This window comes from Anabrus simplex, chromosome 1 (genome assembly GCF_040414725.1).
Source record: "Anabrus simplex isolate iqAnaSimp1 chromosome 1, ASM4041472v1, whole genome shotgun sequence".
NCBI classification, from domain to species: domain Eukaryota; kingdom Metazoa; phylum Arthropoda; class Insecta; order Orthoptera; family Tettigoniidae; genus Anabrus; species Anabrus simplex.
In genome coordinates this window covers 1,420,430,339-1,420,447,672 of record NC_090265.1, presented here as the reverse complement: position 1 = coordinate 1,420,447,672, position 17,334 = coordinate 1,420,430,339, and the positions used below count along the sequence as shown (strand labels likewise).

The following is a 17,334-nucleotide window of genomic DNA, read 5'->3' as shown; positions in this document are numbered from 1 at the left end:
TTGCCACCGAGGTAGACACCTCATCTGCAAATAAAGAGATTTTGATTTTGATTTGATTTGAGAAGCAATGTATATAGTCAAGATTTATATTTTTTTATATCAAAGATCTAAGATCAGATTAGTTAGGTGAGGAGATAGTCAGATTTCAACAAACTATTCAACTTCTATTCAATTTCAAGATTATTTAATTTAATAAAGTGATATTAGATAAATTTATCCATTCTTTTAATGGTATCTTAGGTTAAATAAGTACTTATAAACATCCATAGACTAAGTATGATGGATATTTATGAAGCGTTATGGATTAATTCACGAGATGGAGACGTCCAACGAACTGATTGGTGCGAATTTAGCCGTTTAGCTCACACGGTGACTTTACTCTCGGTACCTACGACCCGAAACAGATACTTGATTAATAGATAATGATGAATTGAGCTAGCCAGGATTTCTTTGCGGCCCGACCTGGATGGGGGAACCGCGCACTATTGTACAGTAACCATTCCATTACTTTGTTGTAGCCATTTAAAAAAGAGCATTTGTGTGGTATCCTGACAGGTCCTTGTGAGCTTTACCTGGTTTTAAGTTGGCTAGAGTTTGCTAGATCTTGAATGAATATGGTACGTTTCTTGTAATTCTTATATCTGTGTAGAACTCTTGCTAACCATTTTATTGGTTTCTCTCCTAGATGTTTTATGAACTGGGGAAAGGTCCCACACAAACCTACTGCTTCCATGGCTTTTAGTATTTTAATTATGGCTTTGGCTTTGTCATTGTTTTGGATCATCTATTGAGTTTGATAACATTTGCTTCTTGGTCTTGGTGTATGTGTGTGAGTCTATTGTAATGTTTTTGGCATGCTGTTTAATATTTCCTTTTTTATCAAACCTTTTCCATTTTCCTCTGTCTGTAATTAAAATAATAGCAAAACTATAGTGTAATAATAACAACAATTAGTTTAATCCAAATAGAACAACTACTTCTAAATAACAATAACCATTAAAGTAACAAATACTGTAATCTTACCATTTCTTTGTATGTGATTTTAGTGGTTTGGTCAAGTATTCTTTGCTCTCCTTCAAAATTATCAAGATAGTAACTAGGCTCACTCCCGTATAATCTGCCAATCTCTCTGTTGCCTTAAGTATGAGCACTTGCATACTTACTTTTGGCTTCCTTATCACATACTATTTCAATCACTTTGTTTAACAACCTGACTCCATTATGGCATAGCAACTAAGACATGCAGTACTGAGCCAGTTTAGTTAAGTTTTTACAATACGTTATAGTGCACGCATGGGCACAGCAATGTTCCTCTCGACTTTCACCCCTGTGCTATGAACTTGCAAGATAACTGGTGTCATCAGTACCAGCATAATCATATCTTTGAATAATGTCTCTACCAATATATTTCTACATTAATTTTTAATAATATAGTATATCAGTCATACTAGTTTTCCAAAGCTAAATATTGCTCAAAGAATATTATGCTGTCCTGGAGATAAGCTCACACAATTCCAGTTCAAATGAAAAGAAGCTATTTTACAACTTATGAAGTCTTTGAAATATACTTTACCTTCTGGCAAATTCTTCCGTTTTAATCATTAATTGTTTTCCAAAGCCTTTTCCTCGTAGACTTGAGTGTATGACAACTGGAAAGAAGAAAAATAAGCAGGTTTGAAGATAGAAATGAACACTACAGATGCAGTTAGATGATGGGACCAAAAGAGGAGAAGTTAACAGAAGTAGGTATAGGTCTGAGGTATGATGGCTAAGTCCTTGTCTTTTATTATTTTATGATGAAAGGTAGTTGAGGTCAAATACTGTAGTAGCTCACAGAGGTGCATAATAAGCACAGACTTCTACACTGAACTCTGAAAGACACAATAGTGGTGGTGGTGGTGATTATTGTTTTAAGAGGAAGACACAATAGTATATGGCAAAAAGATCCACATGCATATGAAAATAGTTTATTTGCGATAAGTTTATTTCTCATTTCTGATCATACTTGAGTTTTTAATGGTATAACCATCCATTTTTATTAAAACATAAAAACAGCATAACAGCATACCACCCTGACTACTCTTTAATGAGAAAGGATGCCTGCATCCTGCCTGATACAGTAGTTCCCTGATGCATCATTCCCAGGACTATCGTTTTCCTGTATTCATCATTCAGTTTATTTGGCCCCAAAAAGATTCCATATAAATTAATGCAGAGTCTTCAAATGGCAGACTTTGGTCCGGATCCGGACCCTCATGCCTTTTTCCCAGACTTGAATGATTTATACGATGTCAAGAATAAGAAGAAAGGGAAAAAATTACAATTAAAACAGTAAAAATATCTTGGAGAATAATGTCGCACTTAAACTTGCCTTGGCCTAAAACCATATTCCCTCAACAAATGGCAATACCAAATACTGAAGAAATGAGAGTGAACATGTTTCATATTGACTCCACAAATAGCAAAGAGAGTTTATTTCAATTTTTCTCTAGTCTGCAGCTTCTTTCCTGCCTTGTTTAGTAGTTAGCTGTTGCTTGGTCCGCATATAAATACAAAAATAATACGTTTATACATCAGTGTAAATTTTCAGTTATTTTAGTGAACTTTTGCATCATGAGTGACTACAAGAGATGTAAAGTGAACTCTGAAAATAGCATCTTCAAGTCTGAATGGGAACTGCAATTCTTCTTCAGTTTGTCTGAATGTACACAAGCAAAACTGGCATATTTAATATGGAATCAGAGAGTTGCTTTGATTAAGAGTGGAAATTTAACACAACATTTCAATAGTACGCATTTCAGTTATGACCAACAATTTCCACTTGCCAGTGATGCAAGAAACCAGAAGTTGAAAGCTTCATTAGAAGCAAGTCAAGAATGCATGTTCTTGTTCATCACAGAACAAGAGAAGGCAACACAGGCATCTTCAAAATTATCCTGGATTTTAGATAGGGAAAAAATATCATTTGTCAGTTGTTATAACGGACAGCATGTTATTTCCACCTGATGCGAAAGTGATTCAAGTCATGAAAAGTATACAAGTTGTTTGCTGCTACAAATTAGCACAGAGTAGTATTATCATCAATGGATGTTCATACTAAACCCGAAGTGGGAAATGAGCGATGCCTCTGCGGCTCTGGATGAATCTTCAGAAAGGACCAACTGCACTCAACTGTGGTATACATCCATTTCTTTAACAGTGTTCGATTTGTGGCAGAATTGCTTGGCTTCAAGGCTATTGAATGCAGTTGACCAATATACATATATCGGATACTATGCGCTATTATGTCCTAGTATGATATCAAATGGGAAAATCTATTATTGGTGTTAACAGATGGGGGGTACTTTTGCATAATGGGAGGTGGCCTGGTACATCATATCTGAGATCCAAATACTAATGTGTTTTTGCCACTGCATAATTCACCAAACCACATTGTGCACTAAGTTTTCTCCTGAGTTGTCTGATATTACGAGTACAGTCACTAGCATAGTTAATTTTTGCATGAGAGATCATCGTTGACACACTAAATTTTCAGAACCTGCCTTCAGGAACTTGGTGCGATACACACAGTTCTTCTGCTTCACAACAATGTTTACTGGCTTAGTAAAGGAAACACGAATGTTTGAACTGAAAGATGAAATCAGAAGTATACACAATGGGTGTGATGTTAATGACAGTAACAAAAAAATCAATTCACCAAGAAACAATCCAACAAGCTGCTTTCTTGAGTGACATATTTTGCCACTTAAACAATCTTACCACTATATCACAGGGATCAGAAATTTGGTACATGAACTGCATGATGCTGTACGATTCTTTCAAACTAACTTAGATCTCTTTATTCATGACCTGAGGGATGAAGATTCTCACAATTTGTTCGTCGTGTGGTTAGGGTCGTGCAGCTGTGAGCTTGCATCCGGGAGATAGTGGGTTCGAACCCCACTGTCGGCAGCCCTGAATATGGTTTTCTGTAGTTTCCCATCTTCACACCACACTGGGGCTATGAAGCCATGGTCGCTTCCTTCCCACTCCTAGCCCTTTCCTATCCCATCGTTGCCATAAGACCTGTCTGTATCAGTGCAACGTAAAGCCACTAGCAAAAAAAAAAAACCCACTTTGTTCAGTATCTTGTAATGAAGGTTTGTTGTGAAAATTGTCATATTTTTGTAACAGTGGAGTATTTTGGTATCTGCAAGCAAGGGCTTCCAATATCCCTATAAATGGAACCATATTATGAGAGAAAGCCAAGAAGATAGCTGCAAGATTGAACATTTATAATTTTGCTGCATCAAATGGATGGATTGCTTGATTTAAAGAGCGATATGGAATAGTCTTTAAGAAGGTTTCCGGAGGAAGTGCTTATGTGGACACAGAAGATAAGGAGCTGTGGTTTGTGTGACTGCCATCGCTGCTGGAGGGGTATGAGCTGCATGATATATATAACTCTCAGGTGAGACCAGACTTTTTTACAATGTAGTAATGGTGTACCAAAGCAACTGAATCATAAAATTTCGACAAGGCAGAATTACAGATGGAAATGCTACAGCTGAAGATGACAGAAAAAAAGGACAGAGAAAGTTTGTAACTTTTTTGATGATAATAATAAATAAAATCATGAATAAAAATATATAAATAAAATTACTCATAAACTTATTAAAATTAATAAGCATAATTAACCAAAATGTCCGTAGTATGGGCGCCAGAGTTCACCAGAATGGATCCCTCGAATTTAGATAAGAGCAAGATAAACTTTATATCCCAGGGCGTGTACATAATGCTGCGTACTGGTACATCTGCTGCAGGCCTTACCTAACCTCCTGAAAACGACTAATTAGGTAGGAACTGCACCTAGGTTCATCAATAACACTGATTCTAAAATAGCTAACTATATTCTGAACAAATTCCGTGCATGAGCACCTCATCAACATACAACATTCTACATATAATACACACATAAAATATTGCTGGAAGACTCCATATTTACAACAACAATAATAATAATAATGAAAACAGTGGGAAAACGAAAGCGAGAACTACGCTACCATTTGTAGATAGTCCGATGAACAATGTACGTGTATGAAGATAAATACCCTTCACTGTCTCTATATCAATTCGACTTACCGATTCTCATAATCGGCAGTTATCACATCACACAGATACTGTACCTTGTACTACTGTGTTCACATATTTTAACACTTGTAAAGATATATACACACGTCTGTCGATCCTCAACATAAATTATGGAAAGTCTGAGATAGCTTTCACCAACATATAATGCTAGGCCGCCACAAGTGCTACAATACTTAATGCGCAAGCACTCTCCACAATCAGCCACTTTCCACGAACATAACTAGACTACGCTCCACGAACGTTTTAAGTCCAGTCCATTGCAGCCGTGTCACTCCAGTACCGTGTATCAGCACCACTACCTTCCCGTACAGTGCCTCAGTTGTAGTTGTAGTTATCTTCCTTCTCGTTCCTTTACAATCACCTCTACAATCACCCTTACAATGTTTCTGACAATGTCCCTGGTTGCCGCCGTATGATCAACCTTTATAGACATCAACATCCCCCTCCTCTCAGATGATACGTCTTGATTGGTGCTTGCCAGCCAATCATGAGTGATCTAAAGTCAAGACCAAGCCCTGAACTACTTCTTCCTCCCAAGACAATAACAAACTCTCGGGAGTTTTACATGAATCACCAAACTTCCCTGGTACAACAACAAGCTCATCTCATCAGGCTGGGATATATACATGACTCATGAATTTCCCGACACAAGTACATCAACAAACACTGGGGTAGCCAGATGACTCATTCAAATTACCAGAGTTCTTAAAACAATGTTTTCCCACTCGTGCAAAACAAATTACTCATACCTACATATGTGGATATCTTCCAGCTTACCAATATAAATGGCAAAATATATAAATGAAATAATAATAATAATAATAATAATAATAAATCGAATACTGACAATAATATCTATAACTTCTACATATAATTCGGGGGTGTGATATATGTACTATCACAAGTTATATATCATTTGGGCTCTCTCCTGGTAGAGATTCATACCCTAACTTGCACAAGTTTTTGGAATACAGGATCTCTCATATAAACTCAGACGGAACGCATGGTGTTTGTACTCTGCGCTATACAGCTGCTTCAGCCAAACTTACGTTGAGTGCGGTCACCCTGCTTCAAGTGTGTATACAATCTTATATGAAATCTTACCTCATAAAAGATGCTGGAAGTGTTGTCCTTCCTGGGTTATACAGGCATTGTGCCTGGTAACCATATTCTGGCTGACGTGGGTAAGCTCTGCTACTGTAATTTTTCTGATTTCATTTGTAATGTTTTCTTTCAGTTCCTCCAATGTGTGGATTTGTTCGATGCACTTTTTCTTTCAGTTTACCCCACAAGAAAAGATCACACATTGTTAGATCTGGAGAACGAGCGAGAAATAGACCAGCACTGATCACTCTGTCTGCAAACACTTCTGAGGTTGTCAGAACGGAATCTTCTGGTGTATGAGCAGGGGATGAATCCTGTTGAAAACACCCACACGATTTTTCTTCTTCCATTAACAGATGGAAGACAAAGACTCCTCCGTACCGGCCATGAAGGCCCTTGGAGGAGTGGAAGGTAAAGGCTTCCATTATTGTTAACCGCGGCCCGTGATGGGGCAGAGTGGTTAGCTCTACGCCCGACCGCCTTTGCCCCCAGGAATTGACCTGGTACTCATTTTTGGTGTAGGTTGAGTGAACCTCAGGGCCATATGCACCTCCGGAAGTGGAAATCTCGTTTCTTAAATTTTACGACTTCCTGACGGGGATTCGAACCCACGTCCTTCCGGGCGAACCGAGCACGCCTTTACCGCCTCGGCCAGGCAGCCCCTGAACAGATGGAAGAATGGCATCAAAATGTCATCTTGGTATCTCTCTGTATTTACTGTCGCCTCGATAAAAAAAAAAAAATGGGCCCAATTATTTGTTTTGCATTAACAGCACACCAAACAGCAATCTTCCAATCATAATGAGGGGCTTCATAGACACCATTAGGATTTTATGCACACCAATAGCGAGAGTTATGGCTGTTTACATGACCATTAAGATGAAACCAGAACTTTTACATACGAAAATACGGTGTTGCCATGATAACACTCTTACCATGTTAACAGCTGAGATTCAGACTGGTGGTTGATGTTTGCCAGGTCAAACAAGTGCAGGTTGCTTGCAAGGTCAAGAACTATCATATGTGCCCGCCTCCCATACTGCAGCTGACGTAGTGCAGAGTACAAATACCGTGCATTCGATCTGGGTCTAAGATTTCCAACGTGAATTTTGTGGAAAATTTTCAGATCCAGAATACCTATTGAATACTTGAAGGACTGCTTAACCATTGCTGGAACTTTGTTCACTCCAGACTTTGAAAATATGTCACAATATGAGACATGCCATTTCTCTCACTGATGAGGTTGGGTGGGTGAACTGAGTATTTCAAACGTGCATACTGTCTTTGAATTTCAAATTTTATTGATCTAAACGGTTCTCTACATTTATTGTACGTAAATATTCCACTGGTTGAAATTTAAAAAATGAAGTGCTAATTGATATTAATATAAAAAGAATATAGGCGATTAAAGAATGAAGTAGACAGGAAATGCAGGACAGCTAAGGAACAATGGCTGAAGGAGAAGTGCAATGATGCTGAATGTTGTATGGTCCTAGGGAAGGTAGATGCTACATACTGGAAAATCAAGGAAATCTTTGGAGAAAGGAAAACTAGGTGTATAATAATTATGAGTTCAGGGGGAAAACTACTTCTAGGGAAAGAAGACAAGGCAGAAAGATGGGAGGAACATATCCGACAGCTATATCAAGGAAAAGAAGTGGATGATAGGGTTCTGGAACAAGAAGAGGCTGTTGATGCTGATGAAATGGGAGACCCAATTGAAAGGTCAGAATTCAACAGAGCTTTGAAAGACCTAAATAGGAACAAGGCACCTGGAATTCGTGACATTCCCTGTGAATTACTGACTACCATAGGAGAAACCAGCATGCCAAGATTATTCTATTTAGTGTGTAAGATGTATTACACAGAAGAAGTGCCATCAGATTTTTGGCAGAATGTTGTTATACCTATTCCCAAGAAAGCTGGTGCTGATAACTGTGAAAACTACTGCACCATTAGTTTAGTACCTCATGCCTGCAAAATTTTAACACGTATTATTTAGAAAAGAATGGAAAGACAAATTGAAACTGAGTTGGGAGAAGATCAATTTGTAGACATGATACAAATGAATGAATGAATTTATTGAACTGAACATAACAGGCTTTCGCCCAGTTACAATGTTCCAATAAAATACTCACTCACAGACTATTTATAGCTAGACTCTAACTACTTACTACTTAACTACTTCTAAATCTACTTTGTAGCATCTTGCACATGGGCGGATCGCCAGCTCCACATGCAACACACCACCTAACTAAACTCACTACCTTACTACATGAATATACTACTTAACTACTTCTAAATCTACTTTGTAGCATCTTGCACATGGGCGGATCGCCAGCTCCACATGCAACACACCACCTAACTAAACTAACTACTTTACTACATGAATATATACTAAATCTATCCTAAATCTGTCTGGCCGCGACATCACTCCTGGTGAGGAAATGCTACCACCCTTCCCTGGGATGTCACGACCAGACACGCCTCATGAGGCTCGGAAACCGATACCTCATAGACCCTTTAAGCTGTCAATGTTATTTCCTCACCACTCCTTCCTGTAACAACCCACATGTGTGCGGATTGCCTAGCTCTACATGTAGGCTGTCACACCTATATTTCACTGCCGAGATGGATTCCATAACTCGGCTCATCTTTCACTGTCTCATTGACAACTTACTTCCTCTAACCTAACACTATTCACTACTTTACTCTACTTTACATGTGCAGACGTACCGAATCAACACTTTAGCTTGAGATAGGTCAGGCCTATCCCCCCCCTCTTCGAACTCTACTGTACGTCAGCAGCCAAAAACAAACTAACAAAACCAAACTAAAATAAAACCAAAATAAAATAAAATAAAACGGGCAGACAAACAACCAACAATCTCATTAGAAGGTAGCCAAAACAAACTAACTACCAAAACCAAAGTAAAATAAAACAGGCAGACAAACAACAAACAACCTCATTAGAAGTAATACAGTACGGCTTACATATCAATGAACTGAATCTACTAATTAGAAATATACAATACCTAAGGAACAAGGGAACAAAACTGAACATATATAAAAAACGAAAATAATACTAAACTTATAATTATTGTCGCCCTTAGTTATTAGTGAGTTAAACTGTATAATGTTCCATATCTGTGAATCAAAGTTGTTTTATGTACATACATGATTACAAAACTTCGTTATTATTAACCCATACACAGATGATACTTCAGAGATAACTACTTTCCGTATGTTTTCTTCTACTGATTATAATCAATTTTAAACTTCTTATTCAGTGTACGGGTAACTGGTCGATTTGGAGTCTCCCTCTTCCAACTTCGGTCGTCCGAAGTAGGACAGCCGAGACTTGGTTCATCCTGAAATACTAGCATGCATTCCTGTACGTGTAGCTTAAGTGTCCCATAATATCCTTTTAACCATGTGTACTCGTGCTGATTTCGCTGTTTCATTTTTTTTTTCAGCAGCATGCACTAATTTAATTTTTTTCTCCCACAAGCTTTTTATAATTGTGAATAATTTTGATAGTTTCCCTGGCCTTCTCCATTCCCTGTTTATTGATTTGACAAGAGTATAGTACTCAGATTCTCTTTCCGTTTTATTTATCTCTTCTGCTTCCAAGTATTTAACCCGTAATGCTCTTGTACTTTCACACTGTATCAAGAAATGTGCATTTCCTAACTCCTCTTCACACAATAAACATGTATTTGCAACTTCTGTAAATGCCTTATTTTTATAAACTCCCATCAACCACCATATCATTCCCCTGTATTCTCTTTTGGTTAATTTATCATGTATTATTTTCATACCTGGGTATATATTCATGAATTCCTCCAGAGTTCTCCTATTATTACCCTCAGCTCTTAGCCTTTGTATTTCTATATCTGCTATCCTCTATGCCACTCTCCCACAGACTTTTCTTTCTTCTAAATCGTTGTCCCAATAGTTCCCCATCCCAATTCCTTCTAGTATTTTCTTTAAGTTGCCCGCCCAGTACCCATCCTGATACCTCATTTGGTGTCAGTAAGCTACTATACCTAGAATTTCTCCCCCTCCTCCCCTTTTAACCTAAACCAATATTTTATTAATCTCTTAATTATATCCACTTTTATATTAATATCAGTACACATTAATCTTGCTCCACTATTCGCTGTACATATTGGTAAGCCTGTAATTATTTTAATAAATCTACTAGTGACTGAATCGAGCATTACTATTTCCTTTTCTGTGCCCCATACTTCTGAACCGTATATCATTTTAGATTTAATCACAGCGTTGTATACATTTCTTTGTACCCTAAAATCAATATTAGGCATCTTGTTATCTAATATTCTTATACTAGCTAGGGCTGCTGTACCAATCAGTTTTGCTCTCTTGACGTGTTCAGACCAATTTCCATTTCCTGATATGATAATTCCTAAATATTCTAACTTGTTAACTACTTCCAGATTTACTCCTTCAAGATACCATTTTTCCTTTTTTGCTAATTTGTTCCCGTTTTTGCACACCATTACTCTAGTTTTCTGTGCATTAATTTTCATATTCCACTCTTTACAGTACTTCTCGATACCATCAATACTTTTTTGCATTGCAACTGGCGTTAGTGTGAACAGGAGTATGTCGTCAGCAAAGAAAAGACCAGGAATATCCTGATTTTCTAAACACGGCAGTGCTAATCTTTCCTCAACTTCAAATTCTAGTATATCGTTAATGAACAATAGAAATAAAATCCGTGACAATTTACATCCCTGTTTCAAACCCATTTTAGAAATAATATCTCCTACTACTACTCCTTCTTTGACTCTCACAGTACACTTTACTTCCGCATATATCTTTTCTATAGCCCTTATCATTTTACATGACACTCCTACTTGTCTCAATCTAGTAACGACTGCCCCCCTGTTCACAGTATCGAATGCTTTTTCTAAATCTATTGATGTAATATAGAGCTTTCCACGTTTTTTCTTTACATATTTGTCAATAAGAGTTCTCACAATAAAAACATTATCTGGTGTTGTTCTTCCTCTTCTGAAGCCACTTTGAAATTTTGAGAGGATTGAATGTCTCTCTGCCCAGTTCCTTAGTCTATTTGCTAGTATACCCGTATATACTTTCCCCAATGTATCTAATAAGATAATTCACCTATAGTTTCCTGGATTTAATCTATCCCCTTTATTTTTGTATATAGGGTATATAATCCCCTCTTTCCAAGCTTTTGGAAATATCCCTTTCTCGAATATTTTATTGAATATGTTTGTCAAAATTTCCAACATGCCGCTTCGTTCTCCCACCTCTTTCCAAAATTCATATGTGATACCTGAAATAGCTCCTGATTTTCCCTTTTTGGCTTGTTGTAACAGGTTCCTTATTTCATGAGTCGAAATAGCCTCATCTAATTCAGGCAGAGTGACACTCAAACCCCTCGAAACAGTAATCCCTCATGCTGAGCCCTCCATTTGTCTTCTTTATTCAATAATTTCTCGAAATACTGGACCCGTGTACTATAACTTATATTGGTCCCCCCAGAGCCCGACTTCTTCTTGGTTATTTGATTTTTATCCCATACTTTCCTACTGTCATTGTCCTTGCACTTTTTATTTATGTCTGCACCCATCTTCTGTTGCCATTCCAGCTTCGTCTTTCTTAACAATTCTCTGTATTCTTTCCTTTTTTTACAAAATTCGTTTCTAGCTACTTGACCACCATCCACCCTGTATCTTCTAAGTGCCTTCATAACTTGTGACTTTTTCTTTACACATTCTGTATTATAGCATCCACCTCTTATCTGCGTTTTACTTAGATTTTGCCTCATACCTTTTCCTGCCATTCCTATTAAATTTTCTATCCTGGTTAGGGCTTCCTCCACTCTATTCTCTTCTATCAATTTTACAATACCTATTTTCCAAATCTCAAAATTTTCTCCATTGAAGTACTCTCTGAATTCATTTCCTAATTCTTCTCTCCAATGATACCTAGCTATTTTCCTCTCCTGTACGCTATCGTAAACGATCTCTTGCGCTCCTATCTCTTGAATAATTAATTTTATAGATACTGGCATATGATTTGCCTCTGCCCAATCCTTAATGCTTATCTCTTTGATAATTTGCAAACTATCCCTACAGCATACAACTAGGTCAATTGTACTGCCCCCATTTTCTACTATATAGGTTAGTTTTCCACTCTCATCTCCAAACCACCACCCATTCAATATATAAAGCTCCTCTACCGCGCATAACTCTAGTAGTTTTTCTCCATTTCTGTTACATTCTTTATCCTGGCTATTTCTATTAACTAGTAATACCCCGTCCTCAAGTTGACTATAAACTGGTTTCTTGTCCCGTATCCTCGCGTTAAGATCGCCCATAATAATAATGCTTGCCTGATCATACGTACTTCTCATTCGTCTAATTTCTGTCGCTAAATTCTCAAAAAAATCATGTAGACATGATACTGTATAGGCTTTTGGGCTTATGCCATGTCAAGAAAATAAGGTGTAAATTCTTTACGTTTTGCAGAGAACTGTGCTCTGCGTCATCATAAGAAAATCTCTACTGTCCACAAGAAAGGCTTCTTAAACAACGACTCTTCAAATTTAGACATAATAGAAGTGGAAATGGTATGTTAATTCGCCACCAGATGGCTCCCCAGACGTGGCACAGCGCTAGCATTTGAAGCGGAAGCTGATCGAACCATCAGAATCAGCCTAAGAGGTTCACATAACATGTGTACGTAACATATGACATTGACACAGCCTGGAATGAAACATCTGGCGATGAGGAACGTACGAATTTGGAAAATACTGAAACAAATGACAATAGTGAAGGGACAGGGAAGGGAACTACCTACATAAATTCTTAATGGCTGGCAACCAGGTATTACTTAATTGATAGCCAGTGTCCCTGTTGAAATTGCTAGGATTTCTACGTATTTCCACAGCTTCCGGTATAATCCTGGACCTGTAGTGTCTAGTGTGGGTAAGAGCTCGAGCATCTTGGAACATGACATCATGACCAGACGATAGAGCATGCTCAGTTATTGCCGATTTTCCTGGTTGGTGGAGACGAATATTACATTTATGTTCCTTGATACAGGTACCAATGGACCGGCATGTTTGGCCGATGTATACCTTACCGCAAGTACAGAAAATTTCGTAAACCCCAGAATGTAAAAGTGGGGACAATCTGTCCTTGGTTTTACTCCAACTGTGAGCAATTTTAGTGGTGGTGCCAAACACGGTTTTTATATTGTGTTTGCAGAGGACCTTGGCAATTCGATCTGTGGTGTTGTGAATGTACGGCAAGTAGGCAGTTCCTTCACTTCTTTCTTCTGTGAGCTTTGCTTGGTCATTTCTCTGGGATTCAGGGCTCTATGAATCTGCAAATCGCTGTAACCATTACCCTTGAAAGCGACTTTGAGCGTGTCCATCTCCACCTGGATATTTGATGGCTCACAAGTTTGTCTTGCCCCCTTGGCGTGTGTCGTGAGAACGCCTTGTTTTTTTGCTGGATGGTGGTGAGAATCTGCATGAAGATAGCAATTTGTGTGGGTAGGCTTACGATAGACGGTATGTCCTAGGGAGCCGTCTGGTCTCTTTCTTACTGGAACATCCAAGAAAGGAAGGCATCCATCTGACTTCATCTCCATAGTGAATTTTATTGAAGGATGTTGCTGATTTAGGTGGTTTAGAAATAGATGAAGTTTCTCAGGACCTTCTGTCCAGACCACAAATGCATCATCAACATACCTCCACCATATCATAGATTTGACAGGCACCGAAGCAATAGCCTCCTCCTCAGAATGCTTCATAAAGAAATTAGCCATTACCAGCGAAAGTGGACTTCCCATAGCCACTCCGTCCATCTGTTTATAAAAATTCCCACCCCCACAAGAAATAGCTGGAAGTCATGCAGTGGTAAAATAGCTTAGTAATGTCCTCAGGGAACAGGTGTTCAATGAGAGACATGACCGAGTCAATCGGCACTTTAGTGAACAAGGACTCAAAGTCGAAACTCACCAAAAGTGCATTAGATTGAAGGGTTATGGTTGACAGCTTGTTGATGAAATACCAAGAGTCCCTGGCGTATGATTCAGTATGTCCTATGTGTGACTGAACCTATTTGCTTAGGTATTTAGCCAGAGCATACGTAGGAGAACCTATCGCACTAACAATAGGTCTGAGGGGAACATCTTTCTTATGGATCTTAGACAGTCTATATAATCTAGGTGGCACTGCATCCTCCGGGGACAGATGTTTAACCTCCTCTTTTGGAATGAAGATTGCCTTAAGAGCTTCACGGTGACATTGGACACACAAGTGGTGGGGTCACGTGAGCTCAGTCTGCAAACAGGCTCTGACAATATAGCCAAGATCTTATTCTTATACTCATCAGTGTCCATAACCACTGTTGGTTACCCCTATCAGCTGAGAGAACGGTCAGTTCAGAATCATCTAGAAGTTCCTGCAGAGCTCTCCTTTCGTCTCTTGTTAAATTGGGCACGAGTACAACAGTGGACCTTATGAGTCTCGCACATTTCTGTCTTAACTCCTTAGGCTCATCCGTAGGTAGTTTGTGGATGGCTACCCCAACGGAAGTAATTAACTCCTCTGTGGGAATTTTAGAGGGAGCGACAGCGAATTAAGACCCCTAGCTAGAACTGCCCAATTGTAAGGTCAGAATACAACAGAGCTTTGAGAGACCTAAACAGAAACAAGGCACCTGGAATTCATGACATTTCCCTGTGAATTGTTGTCTACCATAGATAAAACCAGCATGCTGAACGAAAATTCAACCAGGTGTCATTCAGACAGAAATCAAAGTTCCTCCATCTAGCTCAGAAACAGGCGGTCTCTCACACGAACCCAGATGCTAGTAAAAATGTCGTCAATCCAAGAAATCCTTGGATGAGAACCAAACGGCAGGTGATGCGGGAAATATTAGATTAGGAAATTAAGTCATAAAGGAAGTAGTTGAAAATTGTTACTTGGGTAGTAAAATAACTAATGATGGCAGAAGTAAGGAGGACATAAGTGCAGACTAGCACAAGCAAGGAAGGCATTTCTTGAAGGCTCAATGTTACTGAGCAAGTTTATAAGCTACTAGTTTGTGAATTCACTAGCTGCTAAGAAACTTGCCCAGTGTAATCATGCTCACTAGCCAACAAGCAGATTGTAAACTATCTGTAAGTAAAGTTGAAATCTGGGTACTTTACTTGCTACTCGCTGGTGCATGGGATCGTTAGCTAGTAAACTAGCCATGTGTCATTATAGGTGCTAGTGAACTAGCTGCGAGTAACTCGGAGGTTCCCGGTTTCAGTGTCCACAAACTGTTGACGGAACTAGTTTGTGAGGGAGTCGTCATTGTAGCTCATGTTATCAAAAAGGAGTTTGAAAAAAAAAGAAAAGCAGAAATTGAGGTGAAGAAAAGTGTAGGTGGAACCATGAATAGAAAGACGTGAAAAATACGATGCTTTGGTATATCACAATATTTTGAAATTAGACTGAACCAATTTTGATGATTTACTGCAGATAGTATATGGAATGCTCAAAAAAGACAATACAAAAATGAGAGTGGCAATCCCAGTAGCCACCAAACTATTATCAGCACACTTTATCTGGATGTATTTGTGGAGTAAGGAGGGAGCTGTCCCGGTTCCGGTAGCGCTGCCCACTGAATGAAATCTGAATTGAATTGAGAATATGATCGATCGATATGAAGTTTCTAAACTGTTATTATCTTAAGCCAACAACTGTGTCACATACACATTATATAATATTATCTAACACCAGCTGATGTACCTGTGCTTCGCTACGGGATTCTCAGAAAGACTGTTTTTGTGGTTTTTCTACCAGAAGTTGTCAGAAGGAATGTAGTGATTAAAAGCAATGTTATATAAAAATTTATAAACCGCACATTTTCTCACTTTTAACGAACAGTACTACGGTGCCAATCTAACAGTCCAAAGTTGCAGAGCTGCAATGATCAGACCGCAGACAGCCGTGAACACTTCTCTGCCATTCCGTTAAATATGCACACTGCTCATTCCAATCAGTGCCTCAGAGTAGGAATTGAATAGCTCGAATGCTATGATGAACCAGTTTGTTACGTATCAGTAGTAGCAGAAATTTATCTAACTCCCCAGCTACTTCCCGCCAATGTTCAGACAGGCTGTTATGCTCGGTCCAACCGGGTGAGTTGGCTGTGCGGTTAGGGATGCATAGCTGTGAGCTTGGATCCAGGAGGTAGTGGGTTCGAACTCCACTGTCGACACCTCTGAAGATGGTTTTCCGCGGTCTCCAGTTTTTACACCAGGAAAATGCTGGGGCTGTAACGTAATTAACGTAGGGGCTGCTTCCTTCCCACTCATAGCCCTTTCGTACCCCATCGTCGCCATGAATCCTATCTGTGTTGGAGCGACGTAGAGCAAATTTTAAAAAACCTTGGTATAGAGTAGTAATCCGATCTATCGGATATGAATGGCAACAGAGACACAAAGCAAATCACAACAAACAATGGTCAATGTAATGTTATTGTTGATCGATGTTATGAGCTTTCTGTATTGTAGGCCTTCACATTCAGTTTTCGTTCGACTCTGTAATATAAGGATGTCTTATAAAATTAATTATAGCGTAGACTGTAGTTCCTTATTCCCCGACTTTACACACCGATTTTCATTAAATTCTGTTTACCCATTTTCTCGTGACGGTGCTGATATGATCTTAGCAAAATCCATATTTATAAATATCTCCATTTCGAGCTCGATAGCTGCAGTCGCTTAAGTGCAGCCAGTGTCCAGTAATTGGGAGATAGTGGGTTCGAGCCCCACTGTCGGCAGCCCTGAAGATGGTTTTCCATGCTTTCCCATTTTCACACCAGGCAAATGTCAGGGCTGCGCCTTAATTAAGGCCACGGCAGCTTCCTTCCACTTCCTAAGCCTTTCCTCTCCCATCATCGCCATAAGACATATCTGTGTCGGTGTGACATAAAACAAATAGCAAAAAGAAAAGGAAAAAAATCTCCGTTATCATAGCTGGTACAGTCAAAATGTAAAAGACATAAATGATCGGAAATTTAATACTATGTAACTTTA

The 17,334-nt window shown here is 38.8% G+C and overlaps 1 protein-coding gene across 1 annotated transcript in view; it reads right to left on the bottom strand.

The window, feature by feature from the left end:
- Positions 1–17,334, bottom strand: part of Naa80 (N-alpha-acetyltransferase 80) — a 155,869-nt gene that overhangs the window by 28,850 nt on the left and 109,685 nt on the right. The window contains exon 4 of the mRNA XM_067137880.2: positions 1,574–1,649. Within this exon, the coding sequence (XP_066993981.2) occupies positions 1,574–1,649 (76 nt within the window). The remainder of the gene's footprint in view (positions 1–1,573; positions 1,650–17,334) is intronic.